Source organism: Pangasianodon hypophthalmus, chromosome 13, assembly GCF_027358585.1.
Source record: "Pangasianodon hypophthalmus isolate fPanHyp1 chromosome 13, fPanHyp1.pri, whole genome shotgun sequence".
NCBI classification, from domain to species: Eukaryota; Metazoa; Chordata; class Actinopteri; order Siluriformes; family Pangasiidae; genus Pangasianodon; species Pangasianodon hypophthalmus.
The window spans coordinates 5,108,686-5,121,681 of NC_069722.1; the positions used below are offsets into that span (position 1 = coordinate 5,108,686).

Here is a 12,996-nt window from a genome sequence, read left to right on the forward strand (position 1 = left end):
TAGATAGCATGCACCATGCACTTAAGTGTTAATGCCTCACAGGTAACTTAAACAAAATTACCACTTATGTCTTTTTTTTTTTATGATAAATCAAACAAGCCAAGTAACAAACACCTATACATAAGCCTATGTTTATTCTGTCACTGAGTAAAAAGGAAGACCAATATAAACATCTAAATGAAGATGTTTGTGATTGTTATCGGGCAAAATTCGGAACTGAGGATGAAAAGGAAGTTTTAATATATACACTTGGAGGCCAGCACTCAATTTAAGAATGTATGAACTTTTAACACCACTTAATTTTTAGTCATTGTTTGAATAAAGCGGAAAGTTCAGGTGGCCTTCCTCAACATTTAAACAAATGTCAATAAGTGTGTATGGTTTATCAGTGCTGAACATTATCACTTGTTAGTATTAACTAATGAACATCTCACACAGCAGCAAGTAAACACTGTCTCTGCTACACTTGGGCAGTATTGTTTAAGGTAGGACTCAAATATATGTAGACATTGTGTGAAACCAACAACTTACCTTTCTTAATTATATTGCACTACTTTGCACTGGGCTCCAAATTCAAGCTCTGAGTGAATATAATGAGTGGTGTGAAAATTAAGTTCTGACAGATGGACATTTTCCTATCTCTAGGACACTACCGAGAAATTTTACATCAAAATAGAGAAGTCCGAGTGTTTTATTGCATGGTAATGTCCATGTAGTGCTGCCCTGCCTGGGCAAGTAGTGTTTTATAACTCTAAATGATCCAGTGTTCAATGCTGATTTAAATACACTGTGCTATACACTTGGCTGGATAACACAGCTCTTAGGTCATGCTTTATTTTCTATTAAAAGTAATTTAGATAACTCAAAAGATGGACGACACAATGTTAATGAGGTGGATATGTTGTTGTTGTTGTTGGTAGGACACTACGAAGCTAGCTTGATAGTTATATTATAACGTTAGGCTAAATATTATATTGTAAACCATTAGCCAAGGCTGCTAACAAGTTACCTAATATCAGACTAACTATTATGTTAGGCAATACGACTAATCTTAATCAATTAAGTGCAAATTAGCCTAATCACATCTTTCTGACCTTCATTAGTACTTTGTATACTGTACTTTATATAAGTATAACGACAATAATTATAATATTTATTTATGATGTTAGCTCATGATTTTAAAGAGCATGATGTTCATGTTTAAGAGTTTCAGTTTTTATCCATTTGTACATCATGTGTCCCAATTACAAGCTTAAAGAGCAGGTATTTTATTTTATTTTTTATTTATTTATTTATTTTTTAGCTGTAACTCTGCTTTTCTCATCTTTCCAGCTTCACACAGAGAATCAGAGGCCTCTGTGTCATGCTTGAAGAATCCTTGCAAAGCACTGTCCAGGATCTTCTCTAGCATCTCCAGGACCTTCACCAGCAGCTTCAACACTGAAACTGTTCTGTAAACATCTCCACATGCCTGGTGATGGTTAACTGAGTTACCAGTGTACAAACCCCAATGACGGAAAAAAGTCAGACGGTTAAACAAACAAACAGAAACAAACAAATAAAAAACAACTAAAAACCAAATAAAAAACAAAAAATAAAGCCCCCTACTCTGAAGGCTAAAAAAAACCCCCATCAACTTGGCCTCTTAAAATAATAATAATAATAATAATAATAATAATAATAATAATAATAATATTATTATTATTTATAATATTATAATATTTATTTCATGCAAATCATAGTTAGACACTAGTACTCCACACATTAAGTATATCTGAACTTTTAAACGTGTTGGCTGATATGATATCCCATTAATACCACATTTATTTACCAAGCATTGTTCTAGAAATGGAGCTATTGTGCTGCACTGGTTGAAAGCATTTAGGGGGACAGGGCTCTGTGTGACATAGTGATAATAAATGTGACCAAATTACATATTTGCATTTCTATGTTTATGTAAAAGTGAGTCATATTTATTCATGAGCATCCTGCTGAGCATCCTGTTGAGATGTTGTTTTGTGGTTATTGATTCAGTAATAAGTGCTGCTGATGTGTTTACACTCCGTATTACTGCTGTCACTAACAAGGCAGGGTAATGACTTCACCTAAATACTTAACGAATCTTAAAAGGATTGACAAATTCATTTATAAATCCATTTAAAGCTGTAAATGTAGTCAGGCTGCTCACAATAAATATTATTTACTATTACACTTTTTACATATTTGTATTCAAATGGTAAAATACAGATACAAATGGCTTTGTGTGTATTGTATTACACTAGTAAAAATGAGTTTTTCTGTATTCTTATAACATTAAATATGTATTCAAATATTACAAATATTACAAAATATTACATTTTTTTTTTGCACATTTTGAAATGATTTGCTAACATATGAATGACTTTACATTTATTTGTGCATTTGCTGGGTGTTTGTAAATATTTATTTAACTCTGTATACTGTATATTTGTGAATTTTATGCTTGTGTGTGAAAGGCATTGATACAACTTTAGCTTCATATAAATTACTCTGACTTTTATTTACTGAAAATCAAACAAATGGACAGAATAAATTAAAATAAACACATACATTTTCTTGTTTTCTGAGGGTGATTTGTGAGTTTTTTCCCCCTCTCTCTTTTTCTGCTGTCACACATTGTAATCAGCTTCTTTCCCTTCAGCAATTCTCTGTTATTCACAAAAATCATGTTACTGTTCTAGATCGAGGGAAAGATCTTGTGCCAGGGCAGAGAGCTCACAAACTCTACAAATACTTTATATATACAGAACGCTGACATATATCTTATTATGTTCATTTAGGTGCTTAAAAACATCAATTTTATCATTATAAAATGAAGCACTGATAAACACCTTACCTTAAATGCACAACACATTAAAGTCATTATTTCATTCATTCAAAATAAAAAAAAGATGATCATTTATAAAAACAAAGATTATGGCATAGGTTTATCCATCAGGCTTAAATACCTAGTTATCTGATCAAATCTTTCCTAATAGCTTTGGATTTATCAAACATAGTGGTAAAAGATGCTGATTAATTAATTAAACACATTAGATTGCTGATTCACTATCAAAATTCTGAAATGTGTTCTGAGGACAAAGCAAATACTGCAGCACAAAAATATTAATACACTATCCTTATAAATTTACACAGATTTTGATGTCAGGGACACTTGTGTATAGGACTGGAGCTATAACAACAACAACAAAAACAACAACAACAACAATAATAATAATAATAATAATAATTACAATGTGTAAGGTACTTATTTTAGCATCTTAACAATCCTAAATCATATATTATATAATTAAAAAGCACAGGAACAGACGCAGAAATATGTGCATGGAATTTGGTGGTTTGTTTGTTTGTGTTACACACAATGTCAACAATAACAGTTAGCTCTTGCTATATAATCAGCCTAACAATCAGTTTATTCACTTAGAAATATCACACCATGTGACTATTAAACACTAAGGTTTTAATGATTATTAATTAATCAACACAAATTAACCTTAGCTAAGTTAACAGTGACATGGATTAATTCTGTTTCGCTAACTAGCTAATGCTCCATACTGAAAAAAACTAGTGAATTAGGATTTGACCGTCTTTTAGGAGATAAGTCTGAAATTCTTCAGGTTAAAAACAATGAGTCCTCCCTTGTTACTGTGGGTGTAGTCACAGCAGCACAACTGATACTTAGATATTGGAAAGATACCCAATGTCCTACACTTAAAATGTGGATTGAATTGGATATGATTGAGAATGCATCATATGAAAAAATGTTAGCAATACTGAATGGAAATCACACACATTGACATGTGGGAGAACTTTATTAAGATTGTCACTTCAAAGGATGATTGATTAGACTCATGTTTGAATTGTAACTTATCCATCCTGTTGTGCATTACATTGTGCCCCCCCCCCCCCTTTTTTTTTAATTAATTTATTTTTGTTTGTACTTGTACTTGCGGTGTTATGTATGAGGAAAACCAATAAATACTTAATAAAATAAATAAATAAAAAAGCTAGTGAAACAGTGATGTGTCATTTGCGAATGAGTCAACTTATTGAGCCGACTCTTTTTAGTGAACGTTGATTCTCATATATGAGCCGTTTGTCCCCCACCTTTTTTATGTAAATATTGGCAATGTCTTTAATTTTGCAGTGTAATTTAATCAAAATTCTTCAATAGAAACCTGCGGAAAGCTGTTCGTTAGTCAAGTGTAGTCAAGTGTGTTAAAGTAGGCGATCAGATGTCAGGATAAATGGAAATGAATCTTCTTAATCAAGCACAGACACAGTAGGGCACAATGACGTTAGTACAGGGGTGTTTATTGTGTTTGCCAATGTCATGCTGATTATTTACAATTATTTAAACGGGTTTTACAAAATGCCGGTTTGGAAAAAAATTGAAATATGCGGTTTAAGAAAGAAGAAGAAAGAATCGACTCTTACTGTTCAACCGAGCCAAATGATCCGAATCGCTGAAAAGAGCCGGAATTCCCATAGCGACAGTAAAGAGCAACGGGGAAGCCCCGCCCACTTCCTTGTTCGTCATCACGTAACATCACGCTGTTTTCGAACGTGGCGGCGCCAAGCTGGAAATCCGCCCTGGTGGATGTTTTTTTGGATAAGATTTTGCGTGCAAATTATACATTTTGAGAGATGTGACGACGCGGTAGCCTTTAGTAAGGATTATATATCAGCTAATCCTCTCTTTCTGAAGTCTAAACTAAACTGGAGGACATGACAACTGCGGTAAGATGACTATTAGCTACATGTTTAGCTAACTTTAGCTAGCTGATAATAATAGATACTTTTTCTCCTCAGTTATTGTGTCTGACATTAATGGCTATAAAAATGCTGATTTAAAATGTAATAAGTAACTGGAGAGATGTTGTTTTCTCTTGTTTAGGCTTGCAGCAAGTGGAGAGGACTTTTCAGCGTAGGAGAAGATCTGGATGATGAAGTGTGTACATTTTGTGTTTAGAGACATGACAAACATGGTGCTTTAGTGTCAAGAACTCAAATCACACACCTGAACTAATATAGTGTTTTCCCCAATCATGTTCTGCACACTGTAGTGTGTTTCCCTGCTTTAATACATCAGTTAAACCTTCGTTACTTTCTTTCTACCTGAATATCATTCTGTGTATCTCAGGTCCATTACAGTTTGGTGATGATTTTTTTTTTTTTTTTTTAAGATGTTTGTTAGCTTATGATATGAATCAGGTGTGATAGATCAGGAGAATAACCAAGCTTCTGGACACCGATACTACAGGACCACATTTAATCTAACACATCTAATTCAGCTAAAATACCTGGCTTAATTAGCTGATAATTAAACTTATAAAAATTAATTGAAGCTGATGATTAAATCAGGTGTGTTGGAATAAGGGGAAAGAGAGCTCATTTCCAGTCCTAGAGAACAACTGGCTTGTAATTTTTCTTGTTCCAACACACCTGTGGTGAAAAAGAAAATCATTTAATTCTACATGGGTATCTAAGGAAGGATTCTCACAGGGTGCTTCCAAACTAAAGTGAATAATAATTATTGTAAGGGCCCTTCTAAGCAGTCATTACTGAACAGACTAACAGATGGACACAGCTTCCAGGACTTCTGAATGTGAACTATAGCCCTATTTGGATTGGATTAGCACAGGAGGAGCAAATTTCTAGTGGGTTGTATTTTCTCCGAGCCTGGACGTTTACGTCAAGTGCATCATTATAATGGCTCCTTTAATGAGTCTGTGGAATCTCGCTTTTCTTAATGATTTTATTTTCTTTCTCCTCCTGAAAATGCTTCCCCAGGTAGCGCGTGTAGTCAAGGTTTTTCCACCCAGACCAAGGGTGCATCTCAGTCAGCTCCCTAGGTCATGAATCAGTATATTGTGTACATGAGTTCGGGCACTGGTAAGGACCCTGGCTCACTACACATTGGGACACTGATGACTCAATTTCTGGTGACCTGACTATGTACTCTCATTGGAAAACATCACCACTGGCATTTATCAACAAGAGGCAGGACCGATATTTTTCTGACATTATATGCATTATATGGTACTTCAAGCAGGGTCATTGGCTAGCTAGTGGATTAAAAAAAAAAAAAATCATTAAACACTTAAAAGTCAGTAGATTCAAACAAACCCTTTATAGAACATCAAATTAAGTAAAAAAAATTGCTAACATAAGTAATCATTTGAGAGCTACAACAATGACGATAAGCTGCTTACATTTGTAGACGAAGTTGGCTGAGAGGTCTTCTGCCATTTATTTATTTATTTATTTATTTATTTTGAGCTGAGAAGCTATAGAAAATATGTCATAATTTCCAGTAAAGGCACATAGTGAGCATCGATTGTGGGATTTTTTTTTAGGGAGCAAATGTTCTAGTGCACTGAATTAAATTTTGTGTTGTTTTGCTGTAGGACTTGCTGGATGCTGACTGGACACACACGTCTGCTTCTGGGTCATCTGCAGTTCCAGCCTGTGCACCCTTACAAGAATCGCATGCAGTTTGTTCCCATGATGCACAGCAGAGCTCCAATGCACCATCAGCCACCTTCTCAAACAGGAGTTCAGTGCCAGACTCTTCAGCACGACTTTCAGATCTTTCAGAATCCAGACCTGTCAAAGGTTTAAGAAGCCTGGCCAATCCTAACTCTTTATCCGTCTCCCACTCTGTCCCTCGCACACCCTCTGCTTCTCTTGCTTCTCTTCAATCACCTTCTGGGGGCTCTAATGCAATCTCATCTCTGCAATATCCCTTAAATTCTCCACCTGACGAGTCAAACCCTCAATCTGGCACCTGCAATGTTCCCAAGAAAGACATTCCAGCTCAAGATGACTTTGATGACTGGGATGTAGATCTGGAGGAGTTGGATGAGTGTGTTCCTCAGAAAGCTTCTGCTCCAGACACAGAATATGAATCTGACAACATTTCCCCAGCTAAACGGACGAGATTATCAGCTGTTAGTGAAGATGTACCAGTTGTATCTTCTCTCAGAGGATTCTGCAACACTACTCTGAAATCTGCACCCCCACAGTCCTTTATCCGTTCCCCGTGTTCTGCTACGTTTTTCCCACAAAACAACTTGCAACCCTCTGTACCTCCAGTCTGCCGCTTCACCAGTCCAGTGACTCCTGGACCTGTGAGAGCGACATCTCAGTGGCAAAGAGGAGTTGTTACTCCTCGAGCAGAACATCGTTCTCTGTTTCAGGCTGTTTCTCCTGCTCCGTTGACTCCACAAACACCCCATCCACTCCACATGCCCGTCCTGACTAATCACCTGGTCCAGCTGGTGTCTGCAGCCAGTAAGACGCCTCAGAGGCCAAGGAGTGATTCTGTTCGGCCCAAAACGCGACGGTTTCCTGGTCCAGCGGGTGCTCTGCCGCAACAGGTGACTTCTGAGAGTCTGGACCTTAGCTCACTTTATAGAAATTTGGGGGTGTTGTATGTGGAAGGTTTAAATAGTTCTGTCAGTTGCATACACGTTTGTTTTGTCTGTGCTTACCTTTTTAATTCCACAGATCAGTGGGCGGAGTCTGGATGACATCATTGTGGCAGTTCCACAGACACCAGCACACGGGGCTGTGGCTCGCCTGCGCAGTGAGGTACAATACTACACGCATTATCACACACATTCTATACATATCTCTTTCTGTAGATCATTGTCCTTATACCCTCAGTCAGCGTGTGTTTTTAAATGTACTTTAATTAATATCTCCCAATTTGGTCATTAGCCAGTTCCCACTCCCTTGCTAGTTTTCCCCATCGCATGACAGCTACCAATCAGGGAATGCATCAGTGCCGACATTGTCTGAGAGTGTGTGTGTGTGTGTGTGTGTGTGTGTGTGTGTGTGTGTGTGTGTGTGTGTGTATGGGTGGATATAAACAGGTCCCGAGCTCTCAAGTAAATGATGAAGAGGAGTTCAGTGTAGGTCCGTGGGCAGCAATGAAGGCTGAGATGGGACTGGATGAGAGAAACCCTTCCTGTTTCCTCCATTCATACAGCATTGTTATGGTGCTGCGGAAAGTAAGCAAAGCATTCTAGCCACAGTTTGTTTTCCTCACTGTCTTAAATATGCACTAATAGCAGACATTAATTATTTGTCAGGGTAATTAATGGTTGTGTTAATTCAGAGACCTTGGGGTTGTGTCTAATTTGTTTTCTTATGTTTTTTTGTTTTCTTTCTTCTTTGCTTAATGACTTTTCTGCTCCTTTTTTATTGATTTGTTATTCAGTAACAAATTGTCTTTCTTAGGCGGCCTTAAGGCAGCTCTCTAAGAATAAGGTTCCTAACATGGCCGTGGTGTTAAAGAGCATCATACACACACATGCTGACGCCAAAGCAGTGTTCAGAGACCCCACAGGTAAGGCATGCGTCATGCAGATGTGTATGTGTATGGCAATTTCCACACCCTAGCATTGTGTCAAAGTAGAAACATTTGAGCTAGATTAAATCTAGGGTCATATTTCCAATGCTAAAATTCTCCCTAAACAATAATCATGGCTTAGCAACTGTAAGTAGACATAGGCACATCTCTCAGGAATTAACAAAAGTGTTGTATGTTACTTGTAAATCTGACAGTCAGCCAACACGAACAAAATGTGAAAGTTTTGTTCAAAGTATTTAAAAAATTGTTCAGAACTGTTGTTTAAGGATAGTATATGTTAAATGAACAGTATGTGTGAATGATGTTTGTTTATATTTATATTTATTAATAATTTTTCCTTTAATTGTCACTACAGTGTGGTGTGTTTTTAATATGGCTGCTTATATGTTATGGTATTGTGATATTTTCAGTAAGGGTATCATACTGTAATAGTAAGTTCTTTAACACCTGCTGTTTCTCCCAATCCACCAGAGAAGGTTTTACATGGGAAGATTTTTAAAAGTGATTTCCAGTGTTTTTTGGTCATAGAGGAGCTTCCAAAGTTGGACATAATCATCTATTTTTATTCATTTAATCTTTATTATAGATAATAATAAATCTAATCTACACAGTGTGCTAAGTTAGTCAGTTAGCTATTCTAGCTAGGACTGATGAGGGCATTGTTATGGTTGCAGAGTGTGATTACTGAGTTGTTTTTTTTTTTTTTTTTTTAAAAAAAAAAAACAAAAAACATCAGCACAAAAAGCACTATGAGCAGTGCATTTTCTGTAAAAACAAAACATAAAACAGCAAGTGCAAAAGCACCCTATTATGGTAGACAGGGTTGTTGGCAATGCTAAAAATCACCCCGTCAGCTATGGGCCCTAGAAGGGGAGGATGATTTTGTTGTACATTTCTGTTAGGTCTTTGTGAAGTGGCACCATTGAAAGCATCCGCTAGAAATCAGCTCCATGTGCATTACAGCGATTTACGTATAGCCCTTTTCTCTCCCTGTACATTGTGTATCAATCTGTGACACTTTAGTTTTGCAAATGTATTTATACATTAACTAGGTGAGATGCAGGGTACAGTTCACAGACGGTTGCTGGAGGACAGACAGGGGGAGCTAAAGACTGGTGCAGTGCTGCTTCTCAAACAAGTAATGTACCACTGCTCAAATCATACTGCATTACTCACCGTGTGGTCACTAGAATTTTTAAAGCATCTGTATGATGCTCTTGCCTAGGTGGGCGTGTTCTCCCCCTCTAATAGGAACCATTACCTGAATGTAACACCCAATAACCTTCTTCGAATCTACCCTCCTGGCGGAGCAGTCCACGCCTCCTCCCAGCATTCCCAGCCTGCACTGGTTTGTGGCCATGTTTTCCAATTGCAGCAGGGTTACACGAATGGGTATTTGCTCAGTAGCGGAAATAGAAGTAGATTTGCACTCTTCAATTTTCCCAAGATGTTTTTTGATTAATGTTCATTGTTGAGCAAAGTTTTGTTGATTGTAATATCACCCATTGTGTTGAATGGAAATATAGGAACCTGCTGGATTACTGCATTGTGAGTCCTCAAAGCCTGACGAGTGCCCTGTGTCTCAGATGGAGCTGCATTATGATGATGATGATGAGGAGGAGGAGCAGAGCAGCATCCCGGCTAAACTTACAGTTCCAGCTAATGGGGTGGTTCAGTCTACTACACGACCTGACTGCTCAGAGGATGCTCAGTGGGATGCAGGTGTAGTCATATTGAGAAGCTGAGTGTGTTGTATCAAAAATGGAATCAAACACTTACGCCTAGTTTGTGATTTATTGCACAAATCAATACATGATCTTTTCAGCGTGGCCTTTATCTGAGACAGACTTCTGAGCTAACCTGCAGGCATGAAAAACATGGTTATGGCTAGAAAAGCATTGTTAAATAGTGATGTAACATTTAGAGACACTATCATTTCAAAAATAATAGCTTCATGACTCAAATTCACTGTACTATTGTGTACTTTGGTCTGAGAGAAATGGACAATTTATGAGAATTCAAATCTTTGGCAGATTAACCAACAATGACTTTTTTTCCAATTCAGCATTTACATTTAATTATGTTTTGTGGCTCAGCAATGAGGGCATTCATGTAAACACTAAATCTGTTCATTATCTGATTTTAGCAGTGATCGTGTAAACAGCATTAGAGATTATTTTGTACATGTAAACACAATTTTCACGCGATTATTATCTTTTACCCCTTTTTTTTTTTTCCACTTATTGCTTCTATTCTGTCTGATGGCTGCAAGTTTTGTGCAAACTTATCACTGAATGAAGCATCATTGCTGCGTATGTTGCATATGGGTTTTTTTTTTGTTTGTTTTAAGTTGCTGTTAAGTTGCATGAAATTGTTTTAATGCAGGTCGAAACTTGTGTGGCTGTACTACATGTAAAGCCAGCTTTACAGGGTGTCCCAAAAATCTAAATACATAGTAGACTGTTTGCCACCACCACGTCGGTTGTGGACGTCCGCCTCTCGGTTGGTCCACAACACTTCCAGTCTTTTTGAATTTGTTAATAAGTTTGGAAACAGTGTCGTGTGTGATGTGCTTGCCATGTTTCCTTTTAAAGTCCATCGCAACCTTTCGACAGCTTCCCAATCCAGCTATGTCAATACGTTCTTTTTCAAAGGCATTCTTAAAGATTATCTGAAAAAAATAAATATATAAACTAAGAATGAAAAATTTTGGAAGACATTTTTGCTAAAAGTGTTAATTTCCCCTATGTATGGAGACTTTTGGGACACCCTGTAGTGAGAAAGTTGTTTCTATGGTAACAATCTATGAATATAAAGGTTTATGTACTTTACTAGAGATTTGACATTGTCTAACAATGGACTTGGGTCACTTATTTTTTTTTTCCATTCTAGTTTGTGAAACACAAGAGGGCAGTAGAGGGCAATTTTATCATTTGCGTCTAAATCCATGCATTAATTCACTGAGATCTGATGAAATTATTAGACGCTCATTAAAGGTTAACATCTGTGAAACTAATTTTATGTGCATATGTTTCTAAATGCTAATTTGTTAATCTACTTGTGTCTTGTAGATGATCTCGATGAGCTGCTTGGGGAGTTGCCTGTGGAGTCCTACTCTGCCTGACGCTGACACCATTACCATAGAAATCTACCAGACCACAGCCAAATGGCTTAGCTGTGCTTTTTTTTTTGTTCAATTTGTGTATAGAAGTTGTTGTAAGATATGTACATAATCAGAAAGCAGTTGTCTAGACAAGATGAAGAATAAATGTTTGACTTTGAACTGTCTTCAGGGTTTTTGTGAGTGTTTTTTTTTTTTTTCCCCCAACCTGAGTATTGTAGGGTTAATTCTTCCTGGTTAAATAATACAAGAACGCAGTGCATTTCAGCAGATGAGTTCATGCTAATTTCACATCATGATTTTCTTTTACACACCAGCATCACCCTGTTACTCAGGCATTCACAGTTGTTTGTGAATTCTCAGTGGAAATGTGAATGAGCTCAGTGTATTGATGAGTGTAATATTTGAGCTGTCATAGAGACAGGTGTGCTGTTGTAGGTTTCCATGGTTACTCCATCCTGCGCCCTTGAATTTAAAGCGGCTCTTGAGACAAAAGTCTGACAGTTTGATCCGCTTGTGAAGATTGTGAAGACATAACAGGTCGTTTAGGGTCATTGTCAGTGGTTTTAATAGACTTTATTCATGTCAAAATCTGTCCTATGCCAATACCTGTTGAATAAGGATTATTGTGAATTTTTTTTTGTAGCTGTGTCTCTTTTCTCCTTATGCTTTTTCACCTTTCTCTCATTTCCTCCTACTCCTCATGCAAGTAATCATGTCATCACACGCAGATGAGGCATATTCCCATTTGCATTATGACGGTATGCAATTACATATTCTTTCATTAATGATTATCACGTCATATCCAATTCACACTTATTATTTTAACTCTTCAGATCCATTGACAGACTGTAAATATTGGAGTGCTTTGAGAGGAAATCTGTTTTGCTAGGAAAGGAGCACTGCCAGATGGTGAAACTTTCCTTTTCTACCTGTGAGACTTACTTTTTTAAAATGCAAAACATGGGTTTTTGACATCTGTGACGGTGATAGAAGACTTTCCAAGGTCCAAAGGGAATAGTAATTGAGTTTTTAAATGAGTTTGTCTTTTTGAGTGTTGCTGAACTGTTATTTGGACTTTTTGCTGCTGCTCAAAATGACAGTTTAATTTAACTGCTAATTTAACAACCAAAGTGTGTCACAGGTTTAAAAAGTGGCATTTTCTCTGCTTCCTTTGAACTTTAATGAGCTCCAAGATTCAGCACAGAAAATCCCAGGCTCAGACAGGAATGATCAGAAAGTAACCTATAAAGAAATCATGCTTGAAATGGTCTCCATCTTGCATAGGGGAAGAAGAAATGTATTTGTTCTTGGTTGAGTCCCAGAGGAGAGTTAATCTGTGTTTAAACTGCATACACATTAGCTGAGCCGCAGAAGCACAGGGACCCTGCCTGAGACACCTCATTAAATCATTAGCAGGCTGGAAGGCCTGCAGCTGTCAGGAATATCAGAGGAA

The 12,996-nt window shown here is 37.1% G+C and overlaps 1 protein-coding gene across 2 annotated transcripts; it reads left to right on the top strand.

The window, feature by feature from the left end:
* Positions 1 to 4,142: 4,142 nt before the first annotated feature.
* Positions 4,143 to 11,702, top strand: hrob (homologous recombination factor with OB-fold). Of its 2 annotated transcripts, none has more exons than XM_053239471.1 (10): positions 4,143 to 4,779; positions 4,937 to 4,990; positions 6,450 to 7,421; positions 7,552 to 7,635; positions 7,920 to 8,057; positions 8,287 to 8,395; positions 9,472 to 9,557; positions 9,645 to 9,767; positions 10,006 to 10,141; positions 11,491 to 11,702. In XM_053239471.1, the coding sequence occupies exons 1-10, from the start codon at positions 4,768 to 4,770 to the stop codon at positions 11,541 to 11,543; spliced, it is 1,767 nt and encodes a 588-aa protein (XP_053095446.1). In that variant the 5' UTR covers positions 4,143 to 4,767; the 3' UTR covers positions 11,544 to 11,702. The 2 variants fall into 2 exon arrangements, with proteins under 2 accessions (XP_053095446.1, XP_026771980.2); XM_026916179.3 differs by having other exon boundaries at positions 4,145 to 4,779; positions 9,946 to 10,141.
* Positions 11,703 to 12,996: the final 1,294 nt, after the last annotated feature.

Excerpts from the sequence above, each read along its gene's own strand:
- hrob (XM_026916179.3), top strand. Across the intron at positions 8,058-8,286 it reads TTGTTATGGTGCTGCGGAAA|GCGGCCTTAAGGCAGCTCTC; the intron begins GTAAGCAAAGCA and ends TGTCTTTCTTAG. Across the intron at positions 9,768-9,945 it reads AGCATTCCCAGCCTGCACTG|GAACCTGCTGGATTACTGCA; the intron begins GTTTGTGGCCAT and ends ATGGAAATATAG.